The following is a 15,606-nucleotide window of genomic DNA, read 5'->3' as shown; positions in this document are numbered from 1 at the left end:
TTTTTGTTTTCTGGTGGTTATATTTCAACATCAGCATATTTTCTTGGCAGCATATAAAAAAGAAAGGAAACAATGACTACATCGAAATATCAGTCTCTCTAAGCCATCTCTGTACAGTGTAGGTGTGACTGATGAGATGTACCACCTTTTATTCATTCCCTTCTGTATCAAAAGACACATTTTCACAACTTTGTAATTTTTGGACCTGGCCTCTTAGCGCCCCTGCCTTCCAAATAATTACAACTGTTTCAACAATGACTGAGTGAGAGACCAAATTTGGGTCAAAATAAACAAGAATGAGCCTCCCTTTACCTGTCCCAGGTAGAGAAAATAACAAGAAGAGCTAGAAAATAAACTCTGACTGATTTAATGTCCTTTCTGGGAGGTAAAAGTCTCTTTGTACAAGTCCCTGGTGGCCCATCATCAATTAGTGATCTATTATTTGTGTTTTTTTCTTCTTTCTTTTTTTTTAAACTTTTTAATTGAAGACGAGCTATATGATATATATTCTGTTCTGATAAGCCTCAGTTTTGAAAACTAAATGAGGCCTGCCTCAGAGCAGAGTATATAGTTTATTAAAAACATTAAAGACTGCTGGCATCCACTACACCTTACTGGCCAATTGTAGAGCACTACAAAGGTATTAGGCTGTCAGTAGAGACGTCAGTATTCGGACTAGTGGAGTGGCGGTGAAAGTAGCCCATCCACCCTTATCTGTCTTGGCAAACACCAGGGCCACCTCCAGAACAAACGGTTATGGGATCAAGGCCAGTAACATCATCCCACATCATTGGTGAAAGGGTGAGGTCTACCAGAGATACAGACAAGCGAAAAGTGAGTGTGTCTGGAAGGCTAGTTCCTCTCCTGCACAAATACAGTCTCCTGTGGACACAGCCCTGCCTCCTGCAGCGTGATGTCATAGTCCAAGTGGGCGAGCTTCCTTCTGGGGAAGTTGGTGACGAGTTCGAAGCGTTCGTTAGGATAACCCTTGGACTGGACATGTCTTACCAGGGCCTTAAAGAGAGAATATAATTTGGAAAGTAGGGGAAAAAAAGATTTTAAAAAAATGTTGCCATGTTTATTAGGCATTCTAAACATGTACTATTGTTTATTTTACTTGAATATCAGTGATTTTGGGGTTCACTCACCAAAAGTTTTGCTTTAGAAGACAATGAAATTTGCTCTCTCTGTCCATCGGGGTAGCGGAGCATCAACCTGGCTTTGGGACCTATTAAAAACAAAACAATTTCTAAGATGATGCTGTCAGAACCGAAAAGCCACTATACTTAAAAATGCCAGAACACATAGGTCAGAAAGCATAAAAAACACACATCACATAGATAAACAATGGATTGATCTTTGACCTAACAGCTACACCTGTGTGTCCAGCTGAGAGACTGTGTTTAGATTTCTTAATATGTCCAAGAACAAACACAGGAATCACTACTCTAGCAGATACTTCCATAGACAGTATGGAGGAGGCTGGCCTAGAGGGTCTGAAAAGCGAAGCCAATATAAATTGCCTTGAACTTGCATTCTATTTAATGGTCAGCAGAGGGCAACTCCTCCGACTCATAGACTATAGTTCTATAGAGGCCTTGTCACGCTCTGCTTTCAAAACGACGAAGGTATTAGGCTGTCAGTAGAGACGTCAGTATTCGGACTAGTGGAGTGGCGGTGAAGGTGGCAACAGGGAAAAATGCTCGGCTTGAGGTTTTATGACACGACTTTACTAACCAATAGGTGACGTCACAGTAGCTACATTCATTGCTTTTTCTGTCTACGTTCCTGAACTACAACCACTAGAAGGTACCTGCACACAGATATTACACCAGACTGTCATTAGACAAGACGAGTGAAACCACTAACATACTAATCACTTGGGTCTCGCCAAGTAAAAGCAACACACAACCACCACATTCTGCAAGGGATGTGACTGTAGAAACCGTCAGCAAATCTAGTGCCGAGTACCAATCTTCACTGGTCATATATGGTACATATTTTGATTGAAACAAACACTCCAGCAATAAAACTAATGTTAAATCCAGCCAAAGGGATCAAATAGTACAGTAGGATTAAGGGTCATATCACAAACAATATGTTGGCATAAGTGGGATTTAATACCCTGAGCAAATTTTTGGGATCCAAACTTGTGGTGTAACGCAGATGCACACAGAAAGCATTGCAGTTTGCAGAAAATTCGCCTGAAAAAAAATGTGACGTGAAAAGATAACATCAACATCAAGCGATGATGATGATGGTCCTGATGTTTCTAAACAAGAACATCATCAAATTCTCATGAGAAGGCAGCAGTAGGGACAATTTCATGGTTTGATCAAGGAGTTGAAGCAGCACCACGACTGCTTCTGTAAATATTTCAGGATGTCAGCAGGACAGTTTGAGCTGTTTTTGAAAGAGTTGGAACCGCAACTGAGGAGGAAGAGAAATAATTTCAGAGAGCTGATTGACCCGGAGCAGTGTCTAGCTCCGAGCCTGTGGCTAAACAGCATTATTTTACTATTTCCATATCATTGTATATTCAGTATTGATGCACTTTGAACTACAGTGCAGTAGTCTGTCTGGGCAGATCTGTTTATTTTTCCAAATGCGAATAAAAGTCACAAATTCATCCAGTGAAATAGGTTGACACTGTAGTGCACAAAATATTCGGACAGAGTTTGCAAGTCCGCAAAGGCCTTTAGATTTTTGTTGTTTTTTTAAAGCAAACTTGCTGCTCAGCTTATTATGGTTGCATCGAAAACAGACACACACACACACACACACACACTCATGAAACCTAAAATACTTTTCATTTGTCGTACCATTGTCCTCAGGACAGTCCACATCACAGGTTGTGGTGGTGCTGATCTTCGAAGTTCCTGCGCTTTCAGGTAGTGGGGCGCAGTGATTCCCACCAGAGTCTGAATCAGGCTGGGGATGACGAGGCCCGGGAGCCGAGGGCTCCAGGTGGTTCTTTTTGCTCTCCTCTTTCTTGTGACTGTGGTTGTTTTCTTTGTACGGTGATTTTCTGTAGGAAGAAGTGGAGCTATCAGGATGAAGACGCTGCTGGGCTGCAGTGGCTGCAGAGGGGGTCGCAGTGTGTTTGCCGGTCGAACTTTTCTCTTCATGGGGTGCTGGCGTCTCGCTGTCTGAGCCGTCAACAGAGAAAGGCCCTTCGCTGTCAGAGAAAGGCTCTGCATCCGATTCGTCGTCTGATCGAGGAGAATCGGGGGGTTCGGGGACATTTGAGGACTCGTAGTGGGTCTCTTGTAGAGAAGCTCGGATTGCTGCCTCCAACTGACTGTCTTCACTGGCATCGATTAAACTCTCCTAAAAGATAAAATAGTGTACAACTGTTAAAAAAAAAGTAACAAAGATATGAGTAAAGCAACACAAAGACTTATAACAATATGGATGGCTGCATGACACTGACAACATCAAATATCACAGCACTAAAATATGCTGATATGGATGATAGCATGACATTTATCCAAACCCTGAAGCTGTGATGCAAAATCCTAAAAAACATCCCAGATGCCTCTAAAACTGATCAGAGGTGTGACTGAGGAAATTCCAGCAGAGTCACAGCAGGAGCGAGGGGCTCTTATTAGAGCAGAAACATAGAGGGAATTAGAGGTGACACATGAGATGAGAGACCCACAGAGCGAGCTCGTTTGGCAGGAGGTGCGTGGCAGGACGGCCCGTCGAGCTGCCCGTGCTCTGCCAGGAAGCCAGTTGCCTGCTCCAGGAACGACGCCACATCCAGCTGGTTCCACTCCACCATTTTTTGACCTAATGTGAACATGGTTTGAACAGAACTGGTCAATAATAACAGCCACCAAAAGCAGGAAATAATTAAGTATTTAATTATAACAAAAGAGAGAGAGAGACGCACACATCAGTTTAGATCAACAGTGCAGATTTACGCAGTTTATTGTGACATAATATCAAATTGTTTGTCGCTTTAGTATTGCTTCAATCCCATTTCCTGATATAAACACTGTTATTCAAGCTTCTTGAAGACTACTGACATTTAAATTATTTTTCATAACACTATTCACGTCTTACAAAAATTATGCATGCAGACATCATCTTTCTGTGCAATTATAATAAAAACTGCTTTCATAAGCCTCTCAGAGTGAGAGCTGTACTTTAATCTTGCCAGTAAGTCACTTATTTGTTTGTTTTCTTGATCAGCTGGAAACAACTCAATGGTCTGAGTGTGTTCGTACATCACCAATCAGCCTTCCACAAACACTCACCTGTGCGTGGATCCAGGATCGAAATGTAGGGAAACTTGTTCAGCTTATAGAACTGGATGTATCTTTGTCCCTCTTCACTATCATGATATACCTGCAGAGAAAGAACATGAACAATAGAATATAAACTGGACTTAAAGTGTGCCCACACTGTATAATGCAAAGACGGGTGGACTGCTTTGGAAAAGCACCTCCCTCCACAACTTTCCATCCAGGGCTCGCAAAATTTCAAAATCCTTGGTAGCCCTTCGGGCAGGCACTCTTCAGTTTTTGGTAGCCCAAAATAAATTTAAGTAGCCCGAATAAAAAAGAGAGCAATTTTTTTGATTGATGTTTTGTTTCCTTTACAATATTATACATTAAAGTATAATATTGTAACAGAAACAAAACATTAATCAAAAAATTGTTGAAACACAAATTACAACATTGTATAAAAATTACAATCATTAACTCAAATACTTGGTTCTAATTGAACAGAAATTTCTATGAACTTGTAAGAACTGTGTAGAACATGAATCAGTCTGTGTCAGATCCTGAATTTGAAATTTCCACTGAAGTCACGGGTAAGAGATAAGTGGAACCAAGATCTAGGATATTTGCTTTTAGAAGTTTGCAAAGACTGCTAAATTTTGCCAATGGTAGTTCACTCTTTGCAACATAGTACGCTGTTCTAAACAGATTTTTCAGGTTTATTTTTAGTATGTTATTTGCAAATGGTGTTTGTTCTGGGAAAGATATTGCAGACTGAGCAATAATGCATTTCTTGCATTTCTCATGGGTTCTAATGGGGGTCTTTCTTAAAATTACTGGTCCCAGTAACAAAGGCGCTTGTCGACTCAGAAATCGACGGAAAACCAACAACACACCTGGCAGAACATTATGTTATTTACACGGGTGCACATAAGTGGTCCGCATGTGCGCATTCGCTGTCAAAATAAAAGACGCACACCAGATAAGAAGATGCAACGCGCGTTTGCGCCCATTAAAAGGCACTGTTTTTGTCCGCTAGAGTGGGACTTTCACGGCACATTCTACACCAAATCTCTGTGCGTTCATCATTTGTTTAGCAACCACTTTTCCGAGAATACGCTTCTTTTGCGGTTCGGACTCCTTCTGACATTTCTTTGGAGGTGGGGGAACACCAAAGTAATTGCTTAAAGGAGCTTCTTCGACATCTTTAAGAGTTCTAAACAAATGTCTGTCCTCCTCCAGAAAATCATATGTACGCAAACACGCGTTGCAACTTCTTATCTGGTGCGCGTTTTTTATTTTGACAGCGAATGTGCACCTGCGGACCACTTATGTGCACCCCTGGTTATTTAGCTTGTCATATTGAAGCCACAGAAATTCTTTTGTCCATGAAACCATAAAGCTGCACTTTCTTTTTGCCTTATAGTCTGATTTGTCATAACTTTTCCGTTTTGTGGTAAGCTTTTCTTTGGCTGTCACTTCTTCACCCTGACCTGTCTTATTTGGCTCAGCAGAACTAAAATATATATCCTGCTGCTTTTACACACGCACTCACATAACACTCAGCGATTCTCTGCGCGATCAACCTCTTACATGTTTAAGCTTGCTGTGGGAGATTTCACTTGTCACGTTTGCATAGTAAGCTAACGATTGATGAGACGATGTCAGAGGAATTGGTGCGCAATTAATCGTCACTCACCAATCAGTACTGTCGCTCTCTATACACAGTTCGCGCGATTGCAAAGTGAAAGCAAAAAACAAGCGCAAATTCAAACGCGATTTCAATACGTCACATATTGACAGTGGCTCATCGATGCCAATGACATAATTACCCAGCTACATGTCCGAAAGAATGCAAAAGCACTGACATATATTTTTCCTTCCTATGATAGCCCGACGGGCAGGGCTGAGATAGATTTTGGTAGCCCGACTGGAAAAATCGCTAGCCCTGGGACGTCGGGCTAGCGATTTTGTGAGCCCTGCCATCATCCACCCATTTTCTTCCACTTATCCAGTTCAGAGTTACAGTCGGGCTCGAGCCTATCTCAGCTGGAGTACAGCCTGGACAGGTTGCCAGTCTGTCATGGGACTAACACAGCGAGACTGACACACTCACATTCACACATGCAGCCAATTTAGATTTACCAGTTAACCTAACATCCATGTCTTCTATGGACTGTGTGAGGAATTCAATTAAATTCTTTTTTATTTATATGGCGCCAATTCACAGTAATAGTCGTCTGAAGACAATTTATATTAGGTATATATAAGATAAAGACCCTACAGTAATTACAGTATATGACCCCTTATGAGCAAGCACTTGGTGACAGTAGGAAAAAAAACAACTTCCTTTTAACAGGAAGAACTCCTGCATTTATGCATAGAACATGAAAACTATTCACCAAAAGGCCCAAGCTGGGACCATCTTGAGGCTAACAGCTGCACCACTGTGCTGCTCCTCTCCATAGCCCATGACTTTGAACTTTTACTCTCACTTTAAGCCCTGTAGAGCTAACAGGACCAGAGTTTTCTACTTCTTACTCTGCCACACCCCACTTCAGAAACAGAAAAGCCTCACTCACCAATACCCACCAACCTTTTACCTCTAAGTGGTAAAATTGCTTCTTTTTTTTGTCTTTTGTTTTTTTTACAGCTCTGAAAATATACTTTCCCATCTTTGCTCAATGATTGCTACTTCACCTCACTACACCTACCAGTAGGGGTAGGTGTAGTGAGGCAATTTTAAACACGAAACAGACTTTAAACACCTTTGATCAACAAGTACTGCATTTTCTAAAGACTATAATCCACATCTTACAATATGACATTCCAGCAGTTGTTTCGCCCCACCCACGAACAAGCCAGTCGTTTGCCATCTGCTATAAGCAGCATGTGACTGCAGTGACACCTACACACAGCAGACGTGTAAGACGGTCTCAACTGCTCGGAAGCAGGCACATCTGCTCGTTATTGTGAACATGTAGGCTTGATGTACTTTTTGGTTTGGCTTGCTGTATTCGTTGCAAGAATTAGGGTGGTATTTGTTTAAGTGCTCTGGTAGCATAAACCAGAGGTGTTGATTGTGGCACTGCTACAGACTGAGCTGCAATTAATGTTATACCATTGTTAAATTTTGTCCATACATGGGAAAAAATACAACATGCATGATAGGTATGGCCTACAGGTTTAAAAAAAATCGTTTTATACCCTGTGTAGAACAAAAAACCCAAACTTTATAAATGCATGTCTTTGGTCTGTAGGAGCAAGTACCCAGAGGAAACCCACACACACAGGGAGAACATACAAACTCCATGCAGAAAGGCCTGCGCTACCCAGTGGATTCAAACCCAGGACCTTCTTGCTGTGAGATGATGGTGCTAACACCTAACTACCAAACTGTAGATGGATGGATGGACTAAATAAATTCCCTCATGAATAACGCCATGCATCATAGAAAACACCACACTGCGCTCTTAAAACCTCATACCTGCCAGAATATGAAGTGTTCTCTGATGATGGTCTTCACTGAATCATTACTCCACACATCTCTGTTCAGACACTGGCAGGCAAAGTCCTGAACATTTTGTATGTTGATCATTAGCCATTTGTTTTCCATCTGTCCACAGTCTTTAGCCTACAAACATAAAGAAAGACATATGGAATTAGAGGGAATTCACGATTTACAAAGACAAATTTACTTTATGATGGAAATCATTAAGTCTGCAAGTCTTGATTTAAACGCAAAACATATCTTTTGCTTGGTGGAGAACAAATAATAAAATTAACTAAGAAAAAAGATTATTTACAATGAACTGAAACCTTAATTTCAACTGGAAATAGTTCAAAAACTACAAATCAAATGCTGAAAGTGAAAAATTCGGTTCTTGATTCTTGTGTGTGTTGTTGTGTGCAATTCTGTCTGTAAATGAAATTTTTATTGAAATTTTTTGTATGTATTCTGATGAAAAAATATTTAGGGGTGGGGTCGTGTTAACAATCCATTAAAAGACTTAGTGACTGTGACTCTGAATATTGTGGTAAATACTGTCAATATATAGAAAATAGTGTATAAAGATTTAAAATATGTCACATTTGACCTCTGACCTCTCCTTCAAGGTCAATAGAATGATCTGAAGGTCAAAGTGATAATAATTCTATATAGAGATATTTAAAACTATGTTTCTTACTGCATGTATTTACAAAATAAAAAAATAAAGGCAATGATCTTTTTGAGATTCTAAATATCACGTTACTACGACTAAAGTCGAAGTTCTTTGAAACCATGCTAAAAATTCTACTGTCTTTGTTTATATTGGCATACGTTTAGGAAATGATACTGGTACATTTTCTAAATAATTACAAATATCTATTTTTGGCACCAACTCCCTAAAGTTAGAAAAAAGGAAAGTCCCCTTAATGGTGGCGTATTTTGCTCTAAAACCTGTATATATCATCTAGCATTTCCCAGTGTTTCCTTAGGTGGGGGTCATGCTGTTTTGAAATATCTGCCCCTTCCAAAGCAGTCAAACTAGTGGGAAAAACATAGTGTGTCCTTTCCAGATGATGAGAAAAATTCTAATTTTAAGCATTTGATGTTGTTTCTTTCACTACAAACACTCAAATTTGTGTTATGACAAATAATTGCAATCTGCTTTTACACAAATTTTAGTCCTCCCAACTTTTTGGGGGAACAGGTTTTCGCATGAGCGGTGTGCGATCACAAGCAAGGAGGCATGACATTGCAGGTTTTCACCATCTACCTACTCAGTCATCATCTAAAATTTGGCTGAAAGTTCACACAGGCTGAATAAAGGTGTGGGGTACAGTGTCCTGTGAGTGACTCCTCACCGTCTCAAAGCTGCCTTTGTGCATGAGCTCAATGGGAGGACGGAAAAGGTCTGCCAGGGTGCTCAGTTTCTTATCCACTGTTCCACCGTTACGCAGCTCCTGTTCCTGGCGGACTAGGAACAGAAAAACATTCATTCAGTCATTACTGGAAGTTAAGATGCCACAACAGAAAAATGAGACAGACTTTAATGGTGATTGTTAGGAAACAGCACTACCACATTTGATTTGCTTTAACTTGTACATTTTGGAAAATACTCACTTGTTTCCGTCTGAAAGTCTCGGAAACCATCAAATATTGATCGAGCAGGTCTTCTTCGCTTTGGCACTGAATATATGTAATAAAAAAATAAATAAGTAAACAAATAAAAAAATCATCATCATCTTTACAGACAGCTGGTAGTCTACATCAAGATTTCTTTGCCTTAAGCAGGACTGACAAATAAAAGCAGCAACATACCTCCAAAAAGGGGTTCTGGTTCCACCAATATGTCCTGCTTCTGAGGAATTGGAGCCCGCACTTCACTGAGGAAGGCATGAAGGCAACATATACAGAGTTATTTATGTAGAAAAGCAATCAGCTGTAAAAGATCTATAATCATATTAGAAACAATCAACATTTAGTATGATAAGGAAGCAATGAAACGAATGCTATTTTTCGTTTCCTGTCAGCTTGTGGTAAACACAGATTCTAAGCTTAGATAAACAATCAGCAGAAAATTTGAATATTTCTATTTTTGAAATAAAACATGATCAAAGCAAACAAACTAACTCTGTGGATTTTGTTTTACTTTTGTCTGATGTAGGCTTGTAGAGAAAAGTCACAGCTTACTCTGTAGAGGGCGCTCTGCTGCTTGACGCTGCAGAACTGGAGCTGGTGCTGGGCTCCTCTGCAATCCCGCCTCCATCTAGGAACATGGTCACTGCCATCTCCAGGTTGTTGTTGCATGCTTCCAGCATATGTTTTCCTACGCTCTCTGTGGCTCCTGGAAGAGAGTTAGATATTTAGGCACTAACCATGAGCACAATGCATTCACAAATGTTTACAGATTAACAAATAACATTGAGAAATTCATAGTGGCACATTGTATTTTAGAGCCAAATATCAGCTGACCGATATTTTCAACCAGTAGCTATAAGGTATTTGCTAATATATCCATATTGGAAATCTCATAGATGCCGATAAATAAAAATGAATAACGTTGTATAGTTTGCCCACTAGAGGGCACTCTGTTTTTTTCCTGTTGGCAACTCATGTTTGAATCACCACAAACAACAACCTGCTAATCTAAGCAGACTTGGGCAGAGTATAAAGGAGTAATCTACCACTTCTCGTGACAATAAAAGTTTATTTTTAAAATTCATTGTCATATTATCTTAGTAGGGAATCATAAATAACCACACATGACAAACATTTTTTGTTTTGACTGCCTAAACAAAATAAAACAATATACTGGCTGAAAATCAAATATTGGTATTTGTGTTAAAAAAAAATTATTGGCCAGGCCCTAATTACATTAGTGTGATAAAATATTTTTTTTATATTTTTTTGGTATAAAAGACTGTCAAGCAAACCAACACTGTCACTAAAACCTGCCATAAATGTTGCCATAAGACAGTCTGCTATTGGTCTGCAAATAAATGCGGTCAAGCTGGTAACTAAATGCAGTCTATTTTAGTTAATACAGCAATTAACTGTGACAATTTGTTGAAAATCACATATCTGTTGCTGTCTATATACACAGAAATTAACATTTAACAGTTACACTCAGCAACCTTCCTGTTCATAATTCATCTTTAATTCAATTTATTAATAAATCACAACAACAGTTGCCTCAAGGTGCTTCATACTGTAAGGTAGACCCTACAACAATACATACAGAGAAAAACCCAACAATCATATCACCCCCTATGAGCAAGCACTTTGGCGACAGTGGGAAGGAAAAACTCCCTTTTAACAGGAAGAAACCTCCAGCAGAACCAGGCTCAGGGAAAGGCGGCCAACTGCTGCAACCAGTTGGGGTGAGAAATATTACCAGAATACAACCAGTGGGCAGCCACTTCAGTCCTCCTCGAGCTGTGCTCACGACTCATTCAGACCGATGGCAACATGTTAGCAATCTGTCTACATGAATAAATTAGACGCAATTATTTGTAAACTTCCAACAATCTCTCTGAAGCTGATTGCAGTCAGTCCAAGTGAGACTGTTACTGTTTGCAGAAAGGTTACCACCTATCAGGCAACCCGTGCAATCACCAATGCCATAAACATTTGGTTAGCTCAAGTTGTGGTCACAGAATATAAAAATATTAAATACAGCCTATTATCTTTATATACAAGGAAGCCGTTGTCCTATTTTTACTCATTTGAATTAGCCATTAGCTGTGAATTAGGTAGTTGCTTTGTCAAGCTAAGTGTCACCAGTGTTGGATAGTTTTTCAGTTGAGTTGATTTAGTTTAATTTTGCTTGGCTAACGTTATCTCGGGATGGTGGTGCATTAGATCAGCCTCCTTGTTTGCAGTATTCCCAGGGTATTTAAACTTTTTTAAGAAAATAGCAATATTTAGTGTCCCTGTATTCATACAACATCACTACACAAAATATCATCATACTTCGCTCTATCATTTTTTTCCTCAATCCCTAGTTACTATATTACAATGCTCATGTTTTTCTGAGAGTGGTATATCACAGTCTAGCTATCCATCTTTCACTTGTGAGGTCACATAAGGCTGGAGCCTATCCCAAGTTTCATAGAAAGGCAGGGCACACTGGACATGTTCCCAGTCCATCACATTCACACCTACAGCCAATTTAGAATCACCAATTAAACAAGCATGTCTTTGGACTATTAGAGGAAGCTGGAGTACCAAGGATGGATTCCAAAGCGGTACTAACCACTACACCAAGGTGTCACCAGCATCTAGGGATGGGTACCGGTTTCGGTTCTGACATAAACGGTAGTAACCAGACCGAAAAGCAGCGCACATTTTGGTGCTTTATTTCGGTGCTTTTTTTTTTCTTGAGATGTCATACACTTTGGATTCTAGCCAATCATTTTACCTTTACAAGGATAGTAGGCGGGCCCAGGTGCGTATGTTCTTTTAGAGCAGAGCTACAGATTAAAATGCCCAAGGCGAAGCGGTCAAAAGTCTGGCTGTACTTCACAGCAAAAGATGCAAACTCAGCAGCCTGCAACAAGTGCTTTAAGCCCCACGCCCGGTACCATGAGCAAAAGGAGGAGATCACGTTTAATTGGTTATAACACGGGTGAGAAATATAAGTCCAGACGTGTGGTATCCACAGAAACCTCTGAATCTCAGCTAAAATGTCATATAAACCATTTCTACAACCACCAAACTCAACGAAAACAAGCCATGATTAAACGAGCAGTTATGTAAATGCGCACAAGTCCGCTATACAAACAAGGCGAACCAGAAATTCTCCAGACTTCATGTAACCGGCTAAAGATAGGCTGGTTATCTTCCAGCGCTATCACCAATTCCAAATACCAAGTTTCACCACACTCTGACCAAAATTCACTGAATGAGCGGCAAAAGAAGACCACAAAAACACACAGCGGCGCAAATGCGCTAAGACAGACATTGGCTTACCGTCCAGATTTCCTCCGTTATTTTCTCCGGTAGCCGGTAGCCATGTGATTATCAGCAGTTACCACGCCTACCTAGCTGCATCAGAGTCGTTTTCCGTCAACAACCTCCATTTTAGACCCACCTATAGACACGTGACTGGACAGACGTCACATGCAGTAAATTTGGGCCCACGTGGGTTTTGGCATTACAACGTCTGATTGGTTGACGTAACGTGAACATGGCATCGTTACTGTGACTCTACTGGCTGAGACTCTGAGACTGAAGAAGTCACTTGGATGAGTGACGAAACGTTTCTCCCACAAAACGCTACGTCCAGATGAACAGATTCAACTTTTGGAGATTTACTTCCCTGGATGATTGAGAATGCATCAAGATATTGGCTCAAACAATTAAAAAGAGGTGTCAATCATGCAAATTGACCAAAAGAAACCAAAGTTACAGCCCCTCAGATTTTAAAGGGCCAGAGACCAATTAAGTGCTCCATGGCAGAAAAGGCCCATTACCATGTAAATGTATGGTTAATTCTTCAAAAACGCATTTTTAAAAAAAAGCATTTTTAGGCATGTTAATAAAATTAATTAATGACTGCTCTTAAATACCTAAAAAAATCAAGTGGCATGGTGTCCAATTGTGTGCAAGAATTGGACATTTTTGTACAACGTCTGGATATTCATGTATTGACAGCTGTAATTTTCACTGTTTCACTTTAAAAACATAAATCTTTGCACAGATGATGTTTATATGTTGTTACGGTTCTTATCATTTTGCAGAAAAAAAGAGACTGCTAAAAATAAAAACATGAGAGGTTTTTGGACGAAGTTTGTGTTCTCCATTCTTTAAGCACAGATTCAAGCACCGTTTCAAAAGTACCAATTTGGCACTGGTATCGGATAAAACCTAAACGATACCCATCCCTACCAGCATCACATCAAACTCATGACAGTGAACCTTTTGTCCGCTTTTTTTGTATTATACTGGATCAAGTCTTCTTTCTGCTTTATGCAAACCTCACCAATAATTTAACAACACTGTCAGCAGTATCAATAAAATCATATAACTGGGCGAAAGCAAAGCACAGAGTGTGGCAAACAGCAACACTGACCTCATTAAAAAATCTTAAATGTTCAAACTTCACTGTGTAATGCTATAAGTGTTCCACATAAGGCCCAGAGTAAAGTTATAACCAGCTCACTAAACATTATGAGTACATACACACGTGTTTTATTCACTCAAGGGATTAAATGCTTTTATTATCATGTGACAACATAGTCTCGTAGTACTTAGTAACTTGGTAGTATCTTAGTATTTGATTACTTGTTTTTCCGTATATGTGGTCACAGAAGCAACCACATGTCACTTTGACAATGGACACATTTATTTTACCTTTTATATTTATTTTGATTTTAAATGAAAAAAAAAATGCTTTACTTATTTAACTGAGTTTCCCCAACTTTTGGGACAAAGAAAGCACATCTTAAACTAACGCTATATCACTATAGTGAAATGAGTTAACGCCAAACAACCGCGTGATAGTTCAGTTTCAGTTCAGAAAAGGTTTGGTGGGCGGAAATGCTCCGCATATACCACGCGATGTTTGGTAAATAAACGGAAATGTGCGAAAACACCTGAACAATGCAAAAAGCCTTAATGTCACACATGGCGGTAGTCCACAACGTCGTGACAGTGATTTGGACACTCCACATCTGAATGAACCTGTAGTATTTATAAGCGGAGTGCCGCGGGGCGACGATGAGATTTCGTCTGTACTGCGCATGTCCGTATCAAGTAGCAGCCCCTGAACAGAGTCTCCCTCTTCTTTGCCGCTTAATAACTTAAAAAACACCGTCCACTGTGTCAAAGTGCTGATAAACTACAGATAGTGTCTGCGCTGACACTCGGAGTCCTCAGGTTGTGACCAATAAATAGTGTCTGGGGCCACAGCCAGAGCCATAGTGACAGCAACAACATGAAGTCTGGCTGGTGGTGATGAAGAAGGGAAATGTTGAACAGCCGACCTCCATTCCACATTATCGAGCAACACGCCACGCAAAAAAAGAGCATAAAAACCGCTCTAGGTTAGCGAGATTGTGTCTGTAAGGAGCACTAACAAGAAAAGCAGACATTTTTAAGTGATGATTAAAAATAACTTTCAAAGCTGGCGGCTTAAAGGTTCATTTTCCGAGTCTTTCACTTGAGTTTAGCTGATAACTGCCTGTGCTTTTTCCCCTCTGCAAACCACTGGCAGCGCAGGAGCAAGAGCAACACTTAACGCCCGTTTTCTCATCTGCGCACGGATTTCAAGATTTATCCGGCGAGGGAAGTGTTCCTATATGAGCACAAAAATCCACTGAGTGAAATAAACGCTAATTAAAATGTTATTTTTACCTGTTATTGCTGTGAATTGTTGTATTAACCCGTTCACCCCCGGAGCTGAGGTATCTCCGAGCGCCGCCATCTTACCGCCACAAACAACAACATAGATGAGGCGCATGCGCAAAGTCGTAATTTTTCCCCTGCCCGGCGCGACGCGGACCCCATGCGTAACAATAGTGCTGCATTCTGGGTCATGTAGTTTTAATGAACTAAAGTCAATTGCCGTTGCTGGCTTATTACGTAAAAAAATACGTGTGTTGGAATTTTACACAGTTTTTATACAGTTTTTTTATATTATATTATATTATATTATATTATATTATATTATATTATATTATATTATATTATATACCCTTCTACCTTAGTAATAAAAATTAATAAAATTTCTCTTTATTTTCCTGCTATTTTGCTAAAAATATAAACCTTTCTTTAATTCATATTCAGAAACTGAGACCAGCTAGTTACATTTTCTGTGCTGTAGACACAGAGTTATTCATATGATAATGTTGTGTGTAGACTGCTATATTTCATACATAATTTACCTGG

The 15,606-nt window shown here is 39.9% G+C and overlaps 1 protein-coding gene across 1 annotated transcript; it reads right to left on the bottom strand.

The window, feature by feature from the left end:
• On the bottom strand, positions 1-15,180 carry ubxn7 (UBX domain protein 7). Its single transcript, XM_031735599.2, has 11 exons — positions 15,073-15,180; positions 9,907-10,060; positions 9,535-9,599; positions 9,337-9,402; positions 9,078-9,190; positions 7,717-7,863; positions 4,263-4,353; positions 3,662-3,792; positions 2,823-3,330; positions 1,149-1,228; positions 1-1,014 (listed from the first exon to the last, which is right to left on the bottom strand). The coding sequence occupies exons 1-11, from the start codon at positions 15,176-15,178 to the stop codon at positions 853-855; spliced, it is 1,623 nt and encodes a 540-aa protein (XP_031591459.2). The 5' UTR covers positions 15,179-15,180; the 3' UTR covers positions 1-852.
• Between the last annotated feature and the right edge of the window lie 426 nt (positions 15,181-15,606).

The sequence above is a fragment of the Oreochromis aureus genome, linkage group 18 (assembly GCF_013358895.1).
Source record: "Oreochromis aureus strain Israel breed Guangdong linkage group 18, ZZ_aureus, whole genome shotgun sequence".
Taxonomy (NCBI): Eukaryota; Metazoa; Chordata; class Actinopteri; order Cichliformes; family Cichlidae; genus Oreochromis; species Oreochromis aureus.
Note: the sequence above shows the minus strand (reverse complement) of the source record. Positions and strands in the feature narration are given on the sequence as shown.

Bases quoted from the DNA above. Each gene is read 5' to 3' on its own strand.
- ubxn7 (XM_031735599.2), bottom strand. From the start codon at position 15,178: ATGCGCCTCATCTATGTTGTTGTTTGTGGCGGTAAGATGGCGGCGCTC. The intron at 9,403-9,534 runs GTATGTTGCTGC...ACATATATTCAG, and splicing joins ACCAGAACCCCTTTTTGGAG to TGCCAAAGCGAAGAAGACCT. The intron at 1,229-2,822 runs GTACGACAAATG...TGTTTTTAATAG, and splicing joins GGACTGTCCTGAGGACAATG to GTCCCAAAGCCAGGTTGATG.